The sequence below is a fragment of the Phoenix dactylifera genome, unplaced genomic scaffold (assembly GCF_009389715.1).
Source record: "Phoenix dactylifera cultivar Barhee BC4 unplaced genomic scaffold, palm_55x_up_171113_PBpolish2nd_filt_p 000309F, whole genome shotgun sequence".
In the NCBI taxonomy this organism is placed as follows: domain Eukaryota; kingdom Viridiplantae; phylum Streptophyta; class Magnoliopsida; order Arecales; family Arecaceae; genus Phoenix; species Phoenix dactylifera.
This window is the reverse complement of record NW_024067781.1, coordinates 341,281-362,346: the sequence shown is the minus strand read 5'-3', so window position 1 is coordinate 362,346 and position 21,066 is coordinate 341,281. Positions and strand designations below refer to the sequence as shown.

Genomic DNA, 21,066 nt, shown 5'->3' with positions numbered 1-21,066 from the left:
AGTCTATACTACCATAAGGTGCTGCTGAGTAGGAGGAACTTAACATTATTCATGAATGGTAATCATAAATCAAATAACAAATTCGAAACATTGATTCACATGTAGCTCACAGTTCATGAGTGAGTAATTCCTGATAGGGACAAATATCTACAACATACGGAAAAATTCATCACGTATATCCCAATAAGATGTCCTAATAGGTATTCGTTTTATTGGTTTCCTATTTATATATAGCTACGTAATAAAGCATAAAGGTAGTTCTCAGAACAATTTGAGGGTAAACAATACTCATAAGATGTCTTCGTGAGGACCAGATTATAGATCAACATTGAAGCTAACATTTCTGATTATAAGTATGAGTGGCAATCCATGTATTAAACCTTTAAAATTATTTTTAATGATTCAAGTTTATTTGATAAATAACCTACTCACCACAGAATTCACAATTTTAAACCTAAATTTAGGAAAGTAAATGTTATGTATCTTAGGATTAGAATATGAGTTGATGAAATTTATATGATTTTATTGTTATGTCAAAAACAAAATAAGTTCCAGACTTTCATGTGCATATAAGTCAATTCAACTAACTAAGTTTTAATTCCAAACTAATTGGGATCGGCTACATGGATCCTTTTCCTCCGTTCCGCACAATTTAGAACTATATTTTTGAAAAGACATTGAGATATCACGTCCTTCCATAGTATTTTACGCTATAGAATTTTCGGTCTATCTATACTCCTCTTTCCTTGTACATGTGTCAAATCATTCCATGATCCTCCATCTTGTTGCGAATGATCCTCAACCTTTGTTATACATGTCCAAACACAACATCGTCCTTCTCTCAATCCTAAATTGATGCTTCCTCCATTTTGTTACGAATGATCTCATTTTTTATCATATCACTTGAGATCTGTACTTCAATATCCCAGGACCCATTCTTTTCTTGAATTACTATATATCCATCTCAATATTTCCATTTTAGTCATATTTATACTAGGCACATGTTATTTTGAACTGCCCAAGACTCTACACTGGATAGTATATCCTATAAAATTTTCTCTTCAGTTTATAGATATCCTATGATCACATAATATTTCAATTGCACTTCTTCATTTTATCCAACCTACTTTAATCCTATGGATAACATCCTTCCCAATCTCTATTTACTTATAAATGATCGATTTTAATTACTCAAAATGATTACCATTAAGAACTTCATGATCCTGAATTTTTACAGCATCTTCATCTCTATTTCCAATTCTTTCTTCACACTACATTCCACATATTCCATCTTCATCCTACTTAACTTAAATCCCTTGAATTCTAAGGCACTCCTCCACTATTCCAATTTACAATTAACCCTAAAATTATATGATCCATAAATAGCATGCACTAAGAAATATCATTATGAATATGTCTAGTAAGCTCATCCATAATTAGAACAAAATGGTAAAATTCAGAGCATATCCTTAGCATGAACCTATTATAGTTGAGAACTCACTAATATTATCAATAGTAGTTCTTATTCTAGTAATCACTCCATCATCTATGTTCTTGATCATATTAATATATCTAATAAAATATTTTTTCTTTTCCAACACTCACTACAAAACTTCTCTAAGGAATTTATTATGTACTTTCTCTAAATCAATAAAAGCAACATGAAAATCTTGTCTCTTCTCTCTATACTTCTTTTTTGACTTCCAAAGGAGGAAAATAGCTTCGATAGTCGACTTTCCTAGTATAAAACCAAATAGATTCTCTGATCTTATTATGCTACAAATCAATTTATATTTAATCATCTTATTCCAAAGTTTCATAGCATGACTCATAGATTTAATACCATAATAGTTCGAATAATTTTGAATATCATCTTTATTATTATAAATTAGTCCTATAGTGCTTTTACTCTATTCATCAAGTATCTTCTAGCTCCTAAAATCTTATTAAATGAATTAATCGACCAAGTTACTCCCACATCACCTAAATACTTTTATTATTATAAATTAGTACTATAGTGCTTTTTCTATTTTCATCTTTTCATTGTTTTCTATTTGAGTCCCTCTCATTACTGCCGAAGTTCTCCCTTCATTATATTCTTTTTTACATGAAGATGATCATGTCTTACCTTTAGCTTTATGGATTATTTAAAAAAAAACATTGTATGAGATTTACAGGATTTATCTTTTAGTGTATGAGATTTACAATATTTATCTTTTAGAGATGAAAAATTTGTCATATGCAGGCTGGTAGCTAATTTAAAATTGTTGTGACAAGATGGGCCCCAGACACTAGATATTTTCTTCTTCTAGAAAATTGAAGCTCCAAAGAAAAGTGGCTTAAATACACAATGTGAGAAGTCGTCTTCTACCACGTAGCCGCGAAAGTTGTTAGTAAGTTTGAAGAGTTCTAAAGTTCTTCAATGATTTTGTTTAGGGATGATTGATGTTATTCTCCCATCCATAAGCACAGCAGTAGCAAGGAAGATTGATCATTGCAATCTATCGGGTGCCTTTAAGAGATTCTAATCCCTTTCTATATTCTAATATATGCCCTCATATATGCATTTATAATAGTAAATATTACAAGCTAATTTTAGTTAAAATAAGATAAATTGGTTGTTATAAATGAGGAAGAATAACGTAGAATAATCCATGATTAGTGAAAGAACTTTCATAACTCTTTTGTTATCTAATTATCGAATTTATCTCTCTCAAGAAATATTTTGTAGAAAATATTAAGGAACAGGTACTAGACTAATCCGAGTATTAAAATAAGTTAAAATAGACAAAAATAAAATTAGAATTTTTTGCATATAAACCTTCCAAAATATATGAAATTGCATGAATATTCTTGTAAAGTTGCTATTTCCATGTATACCCTTATAAATATATTTTTTTTGCATGTCTACCTATTAAGGGTGTTTCAATCATTTTAAATTTTAAACCGCTAATTTTTTAACGACGATGGATGGTATGGGCATACATAAAACAAATATTTTATAACAATATATATGCAAATACTAATTTGGAAGGGTATTCATACAAATTTCAATATTTAGGAGGATATGGGCACAAAAAACCCTATATTAATATACAAAAAGTGCTGAGATAGGTTCCAGAGTCATCAAATCATCAAATTAAAGAAATTTAATGGTGATCCGCTAGGACCTTGCAATTACAATTTTTTTCCTTTTGTCGCAAAGTTTCATAAGTTGAGCTTGTTACCATGCATTTATCTAAACTAATTATTAATCCATTTGTTTGATTGTTGAAGCATGTCTAGCAAACCAAGATTCAGGGTTCAAAACTTGAACGTTGTTATCCCTTAAGTTTTCGGCCCAAATATGGGTGAGAATTCTCTCTGAGTGGATATCATGTTCAAGTCTTTGACCAATCAAGGTACTTACAGTTTTAAGAGGTGAGCTATAGATTTTAAGAGGTAGCAAATCTTCAATGGCATAATATTATGCTTTATTTTGATCTAAAGCTCAAAAATATTCGAATTAGCTGAAATTTAATAGCTTGGAATTGAAAATTAAATATTTTATGATATATATTTATTGGCTAGCTATATTGTTTCCTTTCATCTTTTGCTAACTGGATGCATAGGCAAAAGAGCTCAAAAGTTCACGATATTTTGTTTCTAGTCATATTATATATTTTGCAAAAGACAAGCAGTGTTAATTTTCAATTTAAGAGGATCTTCATTGATTTTCACTAGAAAATCATTGATTTTATGATATATATTTATTGGCTAGCTATATTGTTTCCTTTCATCTTTTGCTAACTGGATGCATAGGCAAAAGAGCTCAAAAGTTCACGATATTTTGTTTCTAGTCATATTATATATTTTGCAAAAGACAAGCAATGTTAATTTTCAATTTAAGAGGATCTTCATTGATTTTCACTAGAAAATATTTGCAGCAAAATACTCTTAGAAGTACTCCAACCTATATGCATATAGCCTAGCAACTAAAAAACTTAGACAACATATGGTATAAGTAGCTAAAACATCCAATTTTCATCTCCCTCTCTCACACACACATCTGCACTTCAATGTATGCAACCTATATCCTTAGGCAGGAAAAAAAAAATCAGACTCCTGCCGGACCCCGAATTTGAGATGGGTTGCAGGAAAGAGGGGAGCTAGACAAAAGTGAAGCAAAAGTGAAATTCCAAAAACCTAAAAAACTGTGACCTGCCAACAAACAGCTCCTAATGTAGTATGTAATCCATGCAATATCTCAACAAATAGTCCCACACATTACCTCCATTACTACCACCTTTTTTTTCCAATTGTACGTCTACCTCCACAACAGAGCGGCCAACATTGCCACATTGCACCCACTTTCACTCTACTCTGATTCTGCCATCCACTTTAGCACTGGATTACAACAAAGGCCAAGAATCTCACATTGTGCTTTAAAAAAAGGTCTAATGGGAAGAGAAGATAGAGCAAAAACAAAGTTAACAAGCAGGAAGGAAATCACAACCAGAATGAGCAAGTACAGCATGTTGCCATGTTGACACTAGAATCAGGAACAATGAGCATTTACCGATCACAAACCACCATCACTTTGTGCCAAAGGCAAGTTATTTGTTTTTTTAACATACTCTTCTCATTCTCTTTATACGGAAAACAAGCGATGAAGTTAATCTAAGTTCAAATTAGACAAAGGAAAGAAAAATCAAGACATGAGAAATAAATGCCGAAGATATCAGCAACAAGGCACAGACAGTAATTAACAATGTAAAGCAACCTTCAAAAGCACTCCTCTCAGGAATGTGCAAAGCATATCATTACATTATTAAACCAGAAGTACCATAAGTAGATTCAAATGTTGCTAAGATTAACATTAGTTTCTATGTGAATACCATGACTCCCTTCTCTATATAACACTATCACTCAAGACCAATTTCTGACCATACTGCATCACCTCACATGCTTGGTTTGACATTGAGACGAGTTGCTATCTTCTGACCAAGAGACCTGTCACACTGCATCCCATAGAAAACTTCGTTCAGAATTCATTTGATTAATAAAAAAAGCTAATGAACTTAGCACAGAAAATTCATCAGCTGATAGACCTCCCCATGAGGGCTTGTTGGTATATAGATGGGGCAAGGATGAGTATGAATAGCAGGAGATGCAGTGAAGACTAACCTGAGACCAGTAGGAGATCCAAATGCTACGGATTTCATAGGTGACCCTGGGGTCAGACAATGCCTCAACCCATCTGCAGATGAAACGCCCTTGCCTGGAAAGAAATTAGCTCATGAGCTCAGTGTAATAGGTATGCATAACTGAGGATTAAATTTCATATAGATGTGCAAACCTGTCAGGAGCCCAAGAGCGGTATCTCTCTCCAGGCTGCTTGAAGTTGTTCTCCTTGTGAATTACACACTGAAATTACCAGTAGAGAATAACATTAGTTAACTCTCTTAAGCACCAGGAAAACATTGTTATTTTTGTTAAACCTAATACAGCCTTCTGAAACCTTGTACTTTATTTCCTCACATATTCAACTCCTATATATTTTTGGGATAACTGAGAAGGAGTCATAATTTAGCATCTTTTCTTTAATGTGCTATCTATCTTAAAACTCTGTCAAGATGGATACTCAGTTTAACAGCAAAAGTTTTTTTTTTATTGGACAGTTAATATTGAAATATTTTCAGTGTAAGTTAATAAAGCATAATTATTTCTAGTTGCAGTTTGAATAGCTTTCTTTAGGGTATAGAAGCATTACTTTAAAGTTCTGTAGCAATATAACAATTTAATATCTTGGGAAAAAATGACAGAAGATTAAGGTCTAGAGGCTCTAGACAAATCTTTGTTGACAGGCACTCACTTTCTCACGCCTTCCAGTAAGAACGCAGGATGGTATTGGGAACGTCTCAGCATGTCGAACGGGATCATATCTCGAAGGGAAGTAATTCACCTGCAAAACAACACAAAACATGAACGTGAAGGGGTATAACAGTGGAATCTGAAGACCACCCCACAGAAAAAAGTGAGGCATGAAAATTAAAGACTACCTCTTCATCCCTGTGCATGAAATTCATGAATCCATCATGGTGATTATTGTGATGAGCACACTTGGGAGCATTAGCTGGAAGCATCAGGTAGTTTGGCCCCAGACGGTGTCTCTGAGTATCAGCATAAGAGAAAATCCTTGTCTGGAGTAGCTTGTCATCTGAGTAATAGATTCCAGGAACCACAATTGCTGGGCAGAAGGCAAGCTGCTCATTCTCTGAAAAGAAGTTATCAATATTCTTGTTCAAGATCATGCGTCCAACTGGCTGGAGAGGCAAGATGTCTTCTGGCCATGTCTTGGTGACATCAAGTGGGTCAAAATCAAACCTATCCTCATGATCTGGATCGATGGTCTGAATGAAAAGCTTCCACTCTGGATAGTTTCCAGCAGCAATTGAATCATAAAGGTCCTTGGTGGCATGGCTGTGGTTGTTGCCTCCAACGATCACAGCCTCATCCTCCAACAAACACTTCACTCCACATGTTGGTCTCCAGTGGAACTTGACATAGTGAGTTTTTCCTTCCCTGTTGATAAGAGTGTAGGTATTGACACCAGAACCATCCATATGCCTGTAGTCCGCTGGCACACCAACATCATCAAACAGAAAGGTGAACATGTGCAAGCTCTCAGGATGGTGGGAGAAGAAATCCACAATCCTCCAATTCTCCTGGATGTGAGACTTTGGGTTTGGTTTGAGGGCATGGACCATGTCAGGGAACTTTATCCCATCACGGACAAAGAACACGGGGAAGTTATTTCCAACAAGATCGAAATTACCCTGAGGCCGATAAACAATAGCACAAACTTCAATTTTGAAATCGTTATCTCTAACTCTTAAAAAAAAATCAAAATCTCTAGTTCATCCTTCAATCTGATATAAATTTCAAAATTTTGGAGTCACAAGCATCAGGATCTCAGGGAAAGCATAAAAGAATTTCCACCCTACAAATATCTAAACTGAGTACAAGGAAAAGGTTAACATTGTTTTAATAAATGTATATGTGGCTTTTTAGGTAGATAGATGTATTTGTTAATAGCCTTATGAGGAAAAGGGGGACAGTTGTACCCCTTGAGTTTAGAAACAAAAATGTAATTAATTGAAACTCGAACTTGATTACAGAAGAAATATTGGTATCCTACAGCCAAATAGTGTGCCTGTATTTTGCCACCTTACTATGATTAACATGTGATATGAGATCACCACCAAAGTATGCTCACCAAGAAGTCTTTCCCTTTCATGGGGAGTAGGATTTTACAGTGGTCACTCTAGATGAACAAAACCAGTGGCATAGGACTAAAATTTAGATGGCATACAGTTATAACATAATCTGTTTCGATATCCACAGCAACACAAAATTAAGCATCAGATGGGGCAGAAAAAGGAACCTGAGAATTAGGGCTGGCTCAATAACAAGAAGTTTAGCACAAGAAAGAAAAAGAAATAAAGACATCCAAGTACTACAAAAATAAAGTTAAAGCATAAACAACAAGACGAAAATAAAACATTTAAACCAATGCAGAAGCATTTTCATGATTTTGCAGCTAAAGCATCAGTGTATGAACAGACAAGCCCTGCTACCTCTCTGGTGTAGAACTTGACAGCAAAACCTCGTGGGTCTCTCAAGGTTTCAGGACTCCCACGCTCATGAATAACAGTTGAAAAGCGAACAATGACTGGAGTCTGGACCCCTGGAGCACGGAGAAAATCAGCACACGTGAGGTGAGAAACATCATGAGTGACCTCAAAGAAACCCTTGGCGCTAGCTCCTCTCGCGTGAACAACACGTTCTGGAATGCGCTCTCTATCAAACTGAGCAAGCTTTTCAATGACATGATAATCCTCAAGGAGAATAGGCCCTACAAATGAAAACAATGTTAGCAATATTGAACCACACTAGCAACAAGAAATTGCAAAATATACTATAAAAATAGAAATAACTGGTCCAATTATTGCACCAGATTTACTTCATTCTTGTATAATTATCGGTACACCAAACTCAATTAGTTATGGTCGGCATCAATCTACATAAACTAATCGGCAAGCCATACCGAAACTATTTAAGGTTGCTTGAGCTTATCAACCTGAACCGATCTAAATCATACCATACAGTTCGGTACCACCCAAAACCAGAGTTTGTACCATACCATAATGACCTATGAACCAGATGGTACCATGATAAAAAGTGAGAAAAAGGGATCGGAAGTTGTCTTGGTATGCGGTGCATACCGTACCAACCATATCGTACCAAACCAGTAACGTGTCAGTACGGACCTTACTCAATAGACTAAATTAAGAGCACCAATGAAACAACTATAGTAAGAACAGTAAGTTTATATCATCACAAAGATAAGTCCTTTGATATAAATCTAGAACAGAGCCAAAAATACTAAATTGCATTTCAACTCACAAACACTCTATGAGCATTAAATCATCATCAAAATAATGGGAAACAACAAAGTTGATGTAGTTGCTCAGTTATATTTAGAGTTGAGAAAATATCAGACATCCAATGACCATAATCTATACCATAACTGTTGAAATATGTATTCTTTAGCAGAACCAAGACATTTTAAGAAAATGGAGATATAAAGGCATCAAGCTTTTATTGTTTCCAAAACCCTATTAAGTAAAGTTGATTATGCCTCTACCACAGCTGATGATTCTGGTTCTGTTTACAATAGGATCTTTTCATTTACATAATAATTTAAAAAAATCATTTCCCCATTATTACAGTTATTGAAAGAATATTAGTAAGATGCAAGATGATTAACTACACAAGTAACTTTTCTAAACATAGCCCTTAAGGAAATACACTAAAATAAATAATTTTAACAGAAATTTTTACCGTTTCCCCTTATCCCTCCACAGCTTGTCTTTGCACCGAGGATATCATGGTATTGATGCAAGAAGCAAGGAAAATATTATGAATGGAAATGAAATGACATTTTTCAAATTGCTTTATCTGCAATCTCCCTTTCCAATCAGGAAAAAAAAAAAAGATTCTCAACTTTAGTACTAAACGCATACTGACAGAAGTTAACAAAGAATTTTGTTTACTAGAAGCATTTATTTCATCAATATAACTGAATGCAAATTTATTTAACCTCCACCAGTTTTTTCAATGCACAAAGCTGATTCATCTTACTTTAACTTCAATTTAATGAACAAATTAGTCCATCGGATTGTTGAGTTCCACAAAGGTACAAACTGCCAATTTTGCGCAACCATGTAAAACTAGCAAAAGTAATATACAACAAATAGAGAATAAATCCCAATGTTTCCCATGAAAACAACAGATATCTCCAGCTGCAACATTATATTCAGCATCTCGGAATGGCAAGAACAAAAGCTCACAAAACCGGATGGCAAAGATTAATGCAGTCAACAAGTACATCTGGAAAAAAAAACAAAAGAAAAAGATAGATCAAACAAATAAGGAGAAAAAAAGGTATTACCCCGGGTTCCAACAGTGAGCGAGGAGTTGTTGTTCCAAACAGGGGCACCAGAGTTGGTGGTCCAGAAGGGAGAATTGTTGGCGCTGGAAGGGCGGTACTGCAACAAACCAGAATACCATAAGGAAGTTGCAATCAAACAAATATTTCGATTAAAAACAACCCAAGAAGCAGAAAATAAGACCAAAAATCCACTTCTCAACATATAAAAACTTAAAACTAAAAAAAATGATTCGAAAACACTCTTGATAAGACAAAAAGATTATAATGAAAAGGAAATATAACAATTAAGCGAAAAAATCAAACCTTTGGGGGCGGTAGTACTTCCAGGTAAACATTAGAAATTACGTGGTTAATTTAAATCTCTAAACGATTCCAAGAACCATGGCCAAAGGATGAAAACAATCCTGATAAGAGGAAAGTTAGGATGAAAAAAGTACAAGAAAGAAAAAGAAAAATCGACCATTTGGAGATAATCAATTGATAAAAAAAGCAATAACTCATTATTCATTCCAATAAAAACAACAGAAATCATGATATAAATTCCTCTTTTTCTGATTGAAGGGAGGATAACAATCATGAGATAAATTCAAACTTCTAAAAGATTTCAAGAACCGTAACAAAAGATTAAGTAAAGAAACAAAAAAACAAAGAACTAGCCACAAGCAGCTGGACATAGGATCAACAAGAAAGAAAAGAAAGCCAGCAAGATAATCTCCTATGAAATATTTCCCAAATAAAAAAAAAGGTACCTTGTATGGATCCATGGAGGGATAGCAAGGGTTAAATTATCCCTCTCTCTCTCTCTCTCTCTCTCTCTTTGGGTGGGTGCCGGCTCTCCCTCGTTTCGCGTGGTCTGCGATTTCATCCACGAGCTAATCAAACCCGGAGAGCGAGGGATTTATAGAAGCAGACGGAGAGCGTGGGGTGGCGGGCGCTTGGCGCGTAATTTATGGGCCGGGGCCCACCAAGAAAGATTGGGGCGCACCCACGTTCTACCCGCTCGCGTCGAATGAACAAACCTTTGTTTTGAGTCAGATTTATCGGAAATTGGATCAGTTTCCGATATCTCGTGAGTTTCTGGAATCAGGTCCCAGTTAAAGTCGAACGCCCCAATTGACTTGGTATTATATCCTACACCATGCAGCACACTCTATGAGCTATGATCAAGCACTCAGCTTGATGATTGGCTCACAGAAACAAATATCTATGACTGGTATGGTATACAACCATGTGGAGCACATGATGTAGGATATAATTTTTTCATAGACTTATCAATTTGAGCCCATTCAAATTGCTATATACAACAACTATAATGATTGACCAGAAATGAACAATTAAGGTTAGTTTGGCTCTTTTTATAATATTAGGCTGAAAATCGTGTAGATTCATAGATTAAATCAATTAACCAGCAAAATCATAAGCCTGTATTCATAAAATACCCAGAGTTGAGTCTTTTTTTTTCTTATGAAATTTAGACTAACCCACTCCAAAGCTATTTTGGATTTTTTTGTGAAGCTCAACCCCGCAGTATGTGATCATGTTGGCTGTTCTGGTCCAATTCACAAATTTTATAAGATTTTTAGCCAAATTCTACAAAAAAAATCTAAACATGCCCTAAATAAACTTTGGTGGATCAAATCTAATTACATAAATGTATTGCATCTTGCGTGATAATAAATAGGAAATGAACACAATATATGAGGATCAGTCTAAAACTTTTCTTTTCTTTTTTTGGGTAAGCAACCCAAAACTTTTCTTTATAGGGTGAAATATTTGGTTGCAAGAAAATTCATCACAAAGGGAAAGAAAAAAAAAATTGACTTCTATGATAAGTTCATAAATGTAGTAAAAGATTTTCTATATTTGTTTTTTTTTTGAAGAAAAACAAGTTTTTTATGATTTTTCTTGCTACAAAACACCAAATTATCAGTTTTTAAGTTGCATCGCTTTTCTTCCTTGCTAAATGAGTCTCCCATCTTTCTTAAATAATTAAGTTAATTGATAATTCTTAACTATTTATAGATTTTATGATATGATCATATTTTTTCAAAAAGTAGGATGGTTGAAAGCTTTATTGAATATTGGAGAGGAGACTAGATCAAATCCAGGCACCATGCATGTCAACAACTTTACCAACTATGTCAATTTTATGATGATTTGCATTATCAATTTAATTACAAGCTAAGCACTTAAGGATTACAAATAATGATGCAATATCCTCCTAGTGATAGTAGTGACTTCTATTTTCAACCATTACTTCTCTCAAGATTGTTCTTGTATGAATAAATCTACAAAATATTAATTATCTTTCATATAGAGATCCATATTTCATCAAAAAATATTTTTTATTTATGTATGGTGATGGACATATCCATGTATGCATGTGTGTGTGTATTGGTCATCCAAATTCAATATCCAAACTATTGAACATAATCTACATTGTAAAAATAGCAAGAAACTAAAACTCATAAATTTTAATAGTCTCTAACTTATGCATCAATTTGGTACAAAAAAAAAGAACAATAGCAATTGCATCAGCATGGTAAAACACATAATAGGGTACATAAGTTAAAAATATATATTATATATCATAATCTTTATATCTTAAAATAAGATAGATTCAAATTAACTAGGTTTGATTATTAGATTATAATAAAACATAGTATCTGTTGCCCAAGATGATAAACCAAGAAGGGGGGGTGAATTGGTTTCTCTAAATTTTTACTATCTTAATTTAGTCAATTGATGAGTGAGTGATGTTAAAAGAATACACAATGCAAATACACAAGAAGTATAGTGGTTCGGTGCTCTCCTAAGCACCTACGTCCACTCCCCAAGCGATCCCTTGGGAATTCACTATAATCCCGCGGATTACAATTGGATTGTTTTTCGGGCTCACAATCCAAAAGCCTTTACGCTTTGGTTTTCCGGGATCACCAAAAACCTATGTTGGTTTTACGGGCTCACCAACGAACCTTCACAATTAGTTTTACGGGTTCACCAACAAACCTACACCGTTGGTTTTACGGGCTCACCAACAAACCTTTACAAGGTGATTAAAAAGAAGAAGAAGGTTGAAACTCCTAGATGAGCAAATATAATAATTATAAGCTACAAAGAAGAGTTTAGAATATAGTTATCGCTTGATGAGACTTTTCTCTTCTTTGTCAAGATTGCTTCAATCTTCAAGGGTTGATGGAGCTTTTAATGTTCCTTAGAATCTGCTCTACCACTTTCTTTTGACTCTTTGAGTGAAGCACTTGGATGATAAAAATTAGGGCACTTGTCTTTCTTGTGTAAGCTTTGATATTTCGTAAAAGGATACTTTCTCTGATGAATAGTGTCACTTTAAATAATTTTCCTCATCTATTGGACACCCCCCATTGGTTAGATTTCAAAAACTAGTCGTTATTTACTGTTGGGAGGGCAAAAAGTACTTCTGCAGAACTAGTCGTTATGCTTCTGCCCGTGCTAGGGTCGACCCAACCTTTTCTGGGGTCGACTCAAACCATTGTTCATCAGACTTGGGGTCGACTCAACTTTCACTGAGGTCGACCCAAATTTCACTGGGGTCGACTCATGCTACATTGGGGTCGGCCCTCTCAGGAAACACAGAACCTTATATTTCAGCTGTTTTTCACTGGGGTCGACTCAACTCTTTTTGGGATCGACTCAAGGTTAGTGGGTCGACTCAAGTTTCATTAGGGTCGACCCTCTCAGGGATTCCAGAGAAACATCTTTGAACGACACAGCCTTGGGGTCGACTCATGCTCAGTTGGGGTCGACTCCATTGGGGTCGACTCAAGCATTCCTGGGGTCGACTCAATCTGGGGTCGACTCAAGGAAGGTTGGGGTCGATTCAAGGAAGGTTGGGGTCGGCCCTTTCAGCAAATTTCAGAGACTTGTTTTCTTGAGGCTTGAAGATGGGGTCAACTCAAGCAAGCTTGGGGTCGACTCAACTACTGTTCATATGTGCCATTTTTGCATAAATGTGCCTGATGGTTTCATGATGTGTCGGGGTCGACTCCATCAATCTTGGGGTCGACTCATTCCACACTTTGCTGCAACTTAAGATTAGAATCATCCGTATAATCAATGAAATATACTTCAAGCAATTTTGAATGTATGCCATGGTATTGCTACATACTCTTAACAATGAAAATTACTATTGTCCCCTTAAGAGTACGTTTTACTTGAAACTTTGCCGAATTAGAATTTAGAATTCACTATCTCTTTTCTATCGCAAATTTTATCTCATTATTAATCATTGAAATACATCTTGATCTCATTCTTTTAATGTACCGAAAGTGTTGAACTCAGTATTGATGTATCAAATTAACTTGTAGTATTTAATTAGATATTCCCTCAATGGTTGTGTTAATCATCAAAATAACACTATCATCCTCAATCTCCCCCTTTTTGATGATTACAAAATATTGAGTATGAGCAGATTGATACTTATCTTAAAATTAGTTTTAGAAGAGCTCAAGTTGCTGATTTTCAGCTTTTCAAATTTGAGAGTGAAGTCTTCCCCTTTTTCATCCAAATATTGCCAATTTAAACTTTTGATTTTCTCTCCCTTTCTTTTATATTTGGTTAAAGATGAAACTTCAAAAATTTGAGACAAAGCAAGAATTTCAGATTATGTATCGAGGTATGAGAGATATGTGCCAAATTTTGAAATTTGATTGAAAGTTTAGACTTTAACATTTTCATTGTTACATATTGCTCCCCCTTAAGTGTATATTATCTCCTATTATATTTTTCAACCTCGTTTGTCAACTTATTGCAACTTCTTTCTTTCCTTGCTTCTCCCTCTTTTTGTTATCATCAAATAGGTGCATGGCAATAGATAAGCAGATGCAGTAAATAATAAACAGTCAAGTTTTACTGATCAATATGGAACATTGTGGTACATTAACGCCAAAAATACAATGTTCTTCAATCAAAGTGCAAAGTATATGAACAACACAAAATACATATGAGAACTAGATAAATCCTAGGCACTAATCATAATGCTAACATCAGCCTAGGGGATATCTAAAGGCTGTGATCTAGTCCTCATCCTCCTAGCATAAGTAGCGAGGGGAGGTCGAGCCTGATGGGACTGAGTCTGGCGTGGACCTCGCTGAGCTGGATGACTCTGTGCCGAAATCTCTGACTCAGCTGCTCGGGGCACAGATGGACCATGAGCCTCTCTCTCTCTCCGTAATGCTCCCACCTCCTCTTTGAGGTCGCTGAGCTCTGCAGTCATAATGTCCATCCTGCTCGTTAATCCGTCAGAGAGAGTCCTCACCTGAGCTGATACAAGCTCAGTCATCCTACTCCAAAAATTCTCTATGCACCCCGTGGGTGTGGATGACGAAGGTCCAGCCTCTGAAGGTGCTGTAGGATGATCCGCAGGCTCAGCCTCAGGGATGGGATCTCAAACCTCTGGTGCATCACCCTCTGGTGCATGTATCCCTGCTCCTGCACGCACCCACTGCCCGTCCACCTTCTCATAACCCATGCGAACTAGGGACCGTGCAGTGTAAGTGTCAGTGTAGCAGATGCCTGGATATCTTTCCCTCCACAGATATGTCATGCTGTCTGAATATCAGGGTGAGTATCATACCGTAGGGCAAAGAGACTCTCGATTTGCATATGGCCTCTCGTATCTGCCTGATCATCATAGCTGGAAGATTCAGGGGAATGCCCTGAATGACATGCTCCATAATGACCATATCTCGCTCAGATATGTGATCGAATCTCCCACTCTTCGGAAACAATATCCGACCTATGAAGTTATGCAACAACCTCATCTCAGCTGATAGAGAGCTAGCTACTAAATTTTCTGAATAATCAAAATTCTCTCTTTCAAAAATCAGCTGTAGAGCTCTCAACTTACTTTCTGGTCTTTTCGGTGTAGCTCCTTCGCAGGGGAGATGAAGCAACTCACTCAAACTTTCTTCTGAAATCTTAACCCTTACTCCTCGGACCTCAGATACAAGCCCTCCCATTCCAACTTTTAGGAAGGCATAGAACTCACGAACCAAGCCCGGGTAGGTCACCAAATCTAGGAAGCAAAGATACTCCCATCCTTGCCTTCGGATCCAATCCCCCAAACGGAATCCTTCTTAATCCAGAAATTTGGATTGGATCCTTCTCCCTGTGGTAACCGGTCTCCCCGCATATTTTGCAAGTTGAACTGAAGGGAAAAGAGGTGGAGGAGACTCTGCACGTGTCTCACCTTGTGGAGGCACTGTAGACGAGTCCCTAGCATGCCTATCAACAATGGTTGGCCATGAGACTCTCCCGGATCGCTTAGCAACGGCTCGCTTGGGTCCCATTCCTTCCAAGATCTGATCTAACGGCTTGGGGAAGCAATCTAGCACTATTTGGAGATGATTGGAAGGGATTGGAAAGTGAAAAATAGAGTCTTAGGAAGAGGACAAGATGAAACAGTGCTCTAACATAGCTCACAGGTCCCTCTTTTAAAAACAAGGTCCCGCCGTTGGGTCAACCCCAGGATTTTCTTGGGTCGACTCAACGTGGGGTCGACCCCATTCTGGCTCGGGTCGGCTCCAGTTCAGAAAATTTTCTTTCTCTTCCTTTCCTTTTAAAAATTCTTCATTTCCTCCAATCCTTACAAGTTCTTTATGGGACAATGATACATGAGTAAGGAATCTATAGATGACTAGTTTGACTAATGTTTCATGGGTTTTTCGAAATGGGAGGAGAGTATCATGAGACAATTTGCTCCTTTTTATATCTCCTTAATCAAAAGGATCACATATGCCTAATTCCCTCCTAAGCATGCAAAATCTATCTTCACTTAAAGGTTTTGTGAATATGTCAGCTAATTGTTTCTCAGTACATACATGCTCAATACATATGTTCCCATTTTGCACATGATCTCTAATGAAATGATATCTTATTTCAATGCGTTTGGTTTTAGAGTACTGAACTGGATTTTTAGTAAGGTTAATGGCACTAGTGTTATCACACTTTATAGGAATATTGTCAAGTTTAATTCCATAGTCCTCTAGTTGTTGCTTGAGCCATAGTACTTGAGCACAGCAACTCCCGGCAGCTATATATTCGGCCTCAGCCATTGACAATGCTACCGAATTCTGCTTTTTGCTAAACCATGATACTAAGTTATTCCCTAAAAATTGACATGTTCCACTAGTGCTCTTCCTATCTAATTTGCAACCAGCAAAATCTGCATCAGAATATATAAATAAATCTAGATAGGAGTCTCTAGAGTATCATAAACCTATGTTTGTGGTTGCTCTTAAATATCTAAGGATTCTTTTGACAGCACTTAGATGTGACTCCTTAGGATCTGATTGGTATCTAGCACATATTCCCACACTAAATACTATGTATGGCCTACTAGCAGTAAGGTAAAGCAAAGATCCAATTAAGTCTCTATAAAGCTTTATATCTATACTTTTTTCTTTTTCATCTTTGTCTAGCTTACTAGTGGGATTCATTGGGGTGCCTATTCCCTTGTGATTTTCATTCCCAAACTTCTTTAATATTTTTTTTTGTGTACTTAGTTTGATGAATGAAGATACCTTTCTTAGTTTGCTTGATTTGTAATCCGAGAAAGAAATTTAGTTCTCCCATCATACTCATCTCGAATTCTTCTTGCATTAATTTAGCAAACTCTTTGCAAAGATTATAATTAGTGGCACCAAAAATTATGTCATCTATGTATATTTGAACTACTAGCAGATTTTTGTCTCTTCTTTTGAGAAAAAGTGTTTGATCTACATTTCTCCTACTGAAATCATTATTCAGTAGAAATTTGCTTAGTCGATCATACCAAGCCCTAGGTGCTTGTTTCAATCCATATAATGCCTTATGTAATCTAAACACATGATTTGGCAATTCATGATTTTCAAAACTAGGAGGTTGCTCTACATATACTTCTTCCTCTATAAAACCGTTTAAGAAGGTACTTTTTACATCCATTTGATACAATGTGAAATCCATGAAGCATGCAAAAGCTAGAAGTAATCTAATAGCTTCTAATCTGGCCACAAGAGCAAATGTTTTCTCAAAATCTATCCCTTCTTCTTGATTGTATCCCTTAGCTACAAGTCTAGCTTTATTTCTTATAACTACCTCATTTTCATCTAATTTATTTCTAAAGATCCATTTTGTTCCAATTACAGAGTTATGCTTTGGTCTCTCAGTTATTGTCCATACATTACTTCTTTTGAATTGATTTAATTCTTCTTGCATAGCATTTATCCAATTTGTGTCGTTTTCAGCTTCTTCATAAGTCTTAGGTTCTAATTGTGAAACAAAAGCAAGATAATCATTTAAATTTCTAAGAGAGGATCGAGTTCTTACCCCTTGAGATGGATCACCAATGATTAAGTCTTTAGGGTGTCCATGTGCATACCTCCATTCCTTTGGCAAGTCTTGAGATTGTGGTGGCACGCGATCATTTTTCTTTTCTTGATTTGGCACGTCATCAAGATTCAAATTTTTAAAGTCAATAATTCCTGCATCATCATCAAGAATATTTTCTCTCCTAGGAGACTCACTATCAGACTCATCAAAAATGATATTAACTGACTCTTCAACTACAAGAGTTCTTTTGTTGAATACTCTGTATGCCCTGCTAGATGTAGAGTATCCTAAGAAGATACCTTCATCTGACTTGGCATCAAATTTACTTAGATCCTCCTTGCCATTGTTTAAAATGAAACATCTACATCCAAATACTTTAAGATATTTAGCAGTTAGTTTCTTATTCTTCCAAAGTTCATAAGGAGTTTTCTTGGTTATAGGTCGTATTAAAACCGATTTAGAATATGGAAAGCAGTACTTATAGCTTCAGCCCAAAAGTACTTTGGAAGATTTGACTCGCACAACATTGTGCGTGCCATTTTTGCCAAGGTCCTATTTTTTTTTTCAACAACCCCATTTTGTTGAGGCATTCTAGGTGCTGAAAATTGATGTGAGATACTATTTTCATTACAAAATTCTTCAAAGTGTTGATTTTCAAATTCAGTTCCATGATCACTTCGAATTGCTATTAAGGTGAGCTTCTTTTCAATTAAGATGTTTTTATAATATTTGAAGAATGCTGAAAATGCTTCATTCTTATGTGTAAGAAATGAAACCCATGTATATCTTGAAAAATTATCTACTATAACTAGTCCACACTTCTTCCCTCCTAGACTTGCAGTTCTAGTGGGTCCAAATAGATCCATGTGTATGAGTTCAAAAGGCCTAGTGGTTGATACTATATTCTTTGATTTGAAGGATGATTTTGTTTGCTTTCCTAATGAGCATGGTCCACAGATTTTGTCCTTTTCAAAGATCAATTTTGGCACATCCTTTATCAAATTCTTCTTGACTAGTCTTGATATTAAATCCATACTAGCATGTCCTAGTCTACGATGCCAAAGCCAACTGAAAGTGATTCCTAGGTTCTTCGGTACTAAGCATGCTGAATTTTTTTTAAAAAAAAAACATGGCTGAACCTGATCGGGTTGCCTACGTACCCCTTCATAAGCAGGATCAAGCCATACGTAGTTCTTTTTAAGTTTTAAAACACAGCGGAAAAACTAAATCAAACAATTTAATTCATGCATGCTTACAAGATCAAATCTAGAAATCAGCACCTTAAGAACACATAGGATTATGCCGGAATCGTTTAAACAATTATGCTAAAACATTCATGCATGATTAACTATGAGATCTGAAATGTAAAAACTCTATTCCGATTAATCTCCGAATATCCATCGAATGGATTCTGGAGATAACTCCGTGAGGAGCCCCAAAGGAGGGTAAAACCTCGGGGAATCAGACCTAGACCCTGACTCCAAAATAAAATATTGATGTGGGATTAATATCTTTTATGATAGAAGAAACCTGTGGATCTGATCCTTGACTTCGCAGCCACGCACACGAATGGCCTCTATGAGAAGTACATGCGAAGCCCTAGGTAGATCGTCTTCCGCGGGAGTGCTAGCTCGCGCAGGAACGTTGCAATGGCTGAAGCTTTCTCCTTCTAAACACTCAACCTTTGATTTTTCTTCAAGGAGATGGAGGATGGACATGAGGAAGAAGGAGAAGAAGGGATGGAGGCCCTCAGAGAATTTTTTCAGAATTTTTTGAAACCTCTAAATATAGTATATATTGAACCCAAGGCATGGGGGTCTTTTATAGCCAAAAGACCACCCCATGCCTCACACCTAATTTAGCCAACTAATTTGGCTGATAAAATTCCCAAAAAATTCTGGTGGTTTGGCAGCTAAGAGGAGATAAACATATCCAAATTTTGTACATTTTGGATCCCTAAAAGATATAAATTCATGCGTCCAAAGTTCAGCCGCAGACCATCCTATTTCATGCGCCATGCAATCCCTAAAAATTAGAAAATTCATCTAAATCTTTCTAGAAAGATTTAAGGCACCATTTTTATAGACAATATAGCCCCACGCCTCCTCTCTTCTCACGCCAATTTTTGGCTAAAAATAAAGAGGATAGGCGTAGAAAATATTGGAAATAAATTAAGGTGTAATTCTTCTCCAAGAAGATAAGGATGGGTTCCTAAAATTTAGGAATTCTTCTCCTTATCCAATTCTGATTATTTGGACTCATAATCCTCATCAAATAAGGTCTTCTAATTGATTTGGATCAAGCCCAATCCAATTGGGTCAAGTCCCATCAATTAGGTCAAGCTCAATCTACTTGGGTTGAACCCAATCCAATTAGGTCAAACCCTGATGCAGCCCAAATTGAATCCTATTCAATTTGGCTCAACCTAAGCCCAATTACTCAATCAAATTGAGTTCATTAGCAATCTAATTGTTAATTAATCTTCCAATAATTCAATAATTATTTTAATGCAACTTTTGCTTAGGATAATTTGTCAATCGAATTGACCAAATTACCCCTGAATGATTCTTAATCATCAATCAGCCATTTGATCAACCTAGAAACTTCTATGCGTGTGACCTCATAGGTTCGAACCTAAGCCGGTAGTATAGGAACATCTTCCTATACTAATCGATGTGACCATCTAGCAATGGTACCCGATGTCCGGATAGGCCGAATATAAGCGAAGCAAATATTCTGGAACCTTGGACTATGGTTACTGTATAATTCAATCCCTTTGACTCCTAATGCCAGGATGACTTAGAGCTCACTGTCAACCCTATAATTAGTACATCCATTATGTGATTAACTTTAGATATCCCGTGACTCCTCACTGGAATTACCCTGGCCAAGGTTTTGCTAAATTAATCACAAGACATTATCTCCTGTTTTCAGGAGGGGTCAATTCCATCTCGACTCACAATTGACTACGCAAGTACTTGACTACACCCAGTGACCTTCCGTCACAGAATTAGAAATTCAGATAGTCCGGTACCAAAGTACAGTGAGTTGCTTGCTAGTCACAGGTTGCGATCTCAGGTCAGAGGGCCAAACTTATACCCATATCCACTCGGAACATCTCTTGACAGTAGAGCATTCCGGAATTGGTCACGTTCAGTGAAATGTACTCCTACACTTCACCTGTATGGCATACCAGTGTCTCCACACTCCTTGGTTAAGAG

The 21,066-nt window shown here is 36.2% G+C and overlaps 1 protein-coding gene across 1 annotated transcript; it reads right to left on the bottom strand.

Annotated features, from left to right (window-relative positions):
• Positions 1-4,705: 4,705 nt before the first annotated feature.
• On the bottom strand, positions 4,706-10,353 carry LOC103716593 (catalase isozyme 1). The gene is made up of 8 exons (XM_008804644.3): positions 10,246-10,353; positions 9,497-9,593; positions 7,620-7,897; positions 6,042-6,818; positions 5,855-5,944; positions 5,339-5,406; positions 5,167-5,260; positions 4,706-5,000 (listed from the first exon to the last, which is right to left on the bottom strand). Exons 1-8 carry the CDS (start codon positions 10,258-10,260, stop codon positions 4,941-4,943), a joined length of 1,479 nt encoding a protein of 492 aa, XP_008802866.1. The 5' UTR covers positions 10,261-10,353; the 3' UTR covers positions 4,706-4,940.
• Between the last annotated feature and the right edge of the window lie 10,713 nt (positions 10,354-21,066).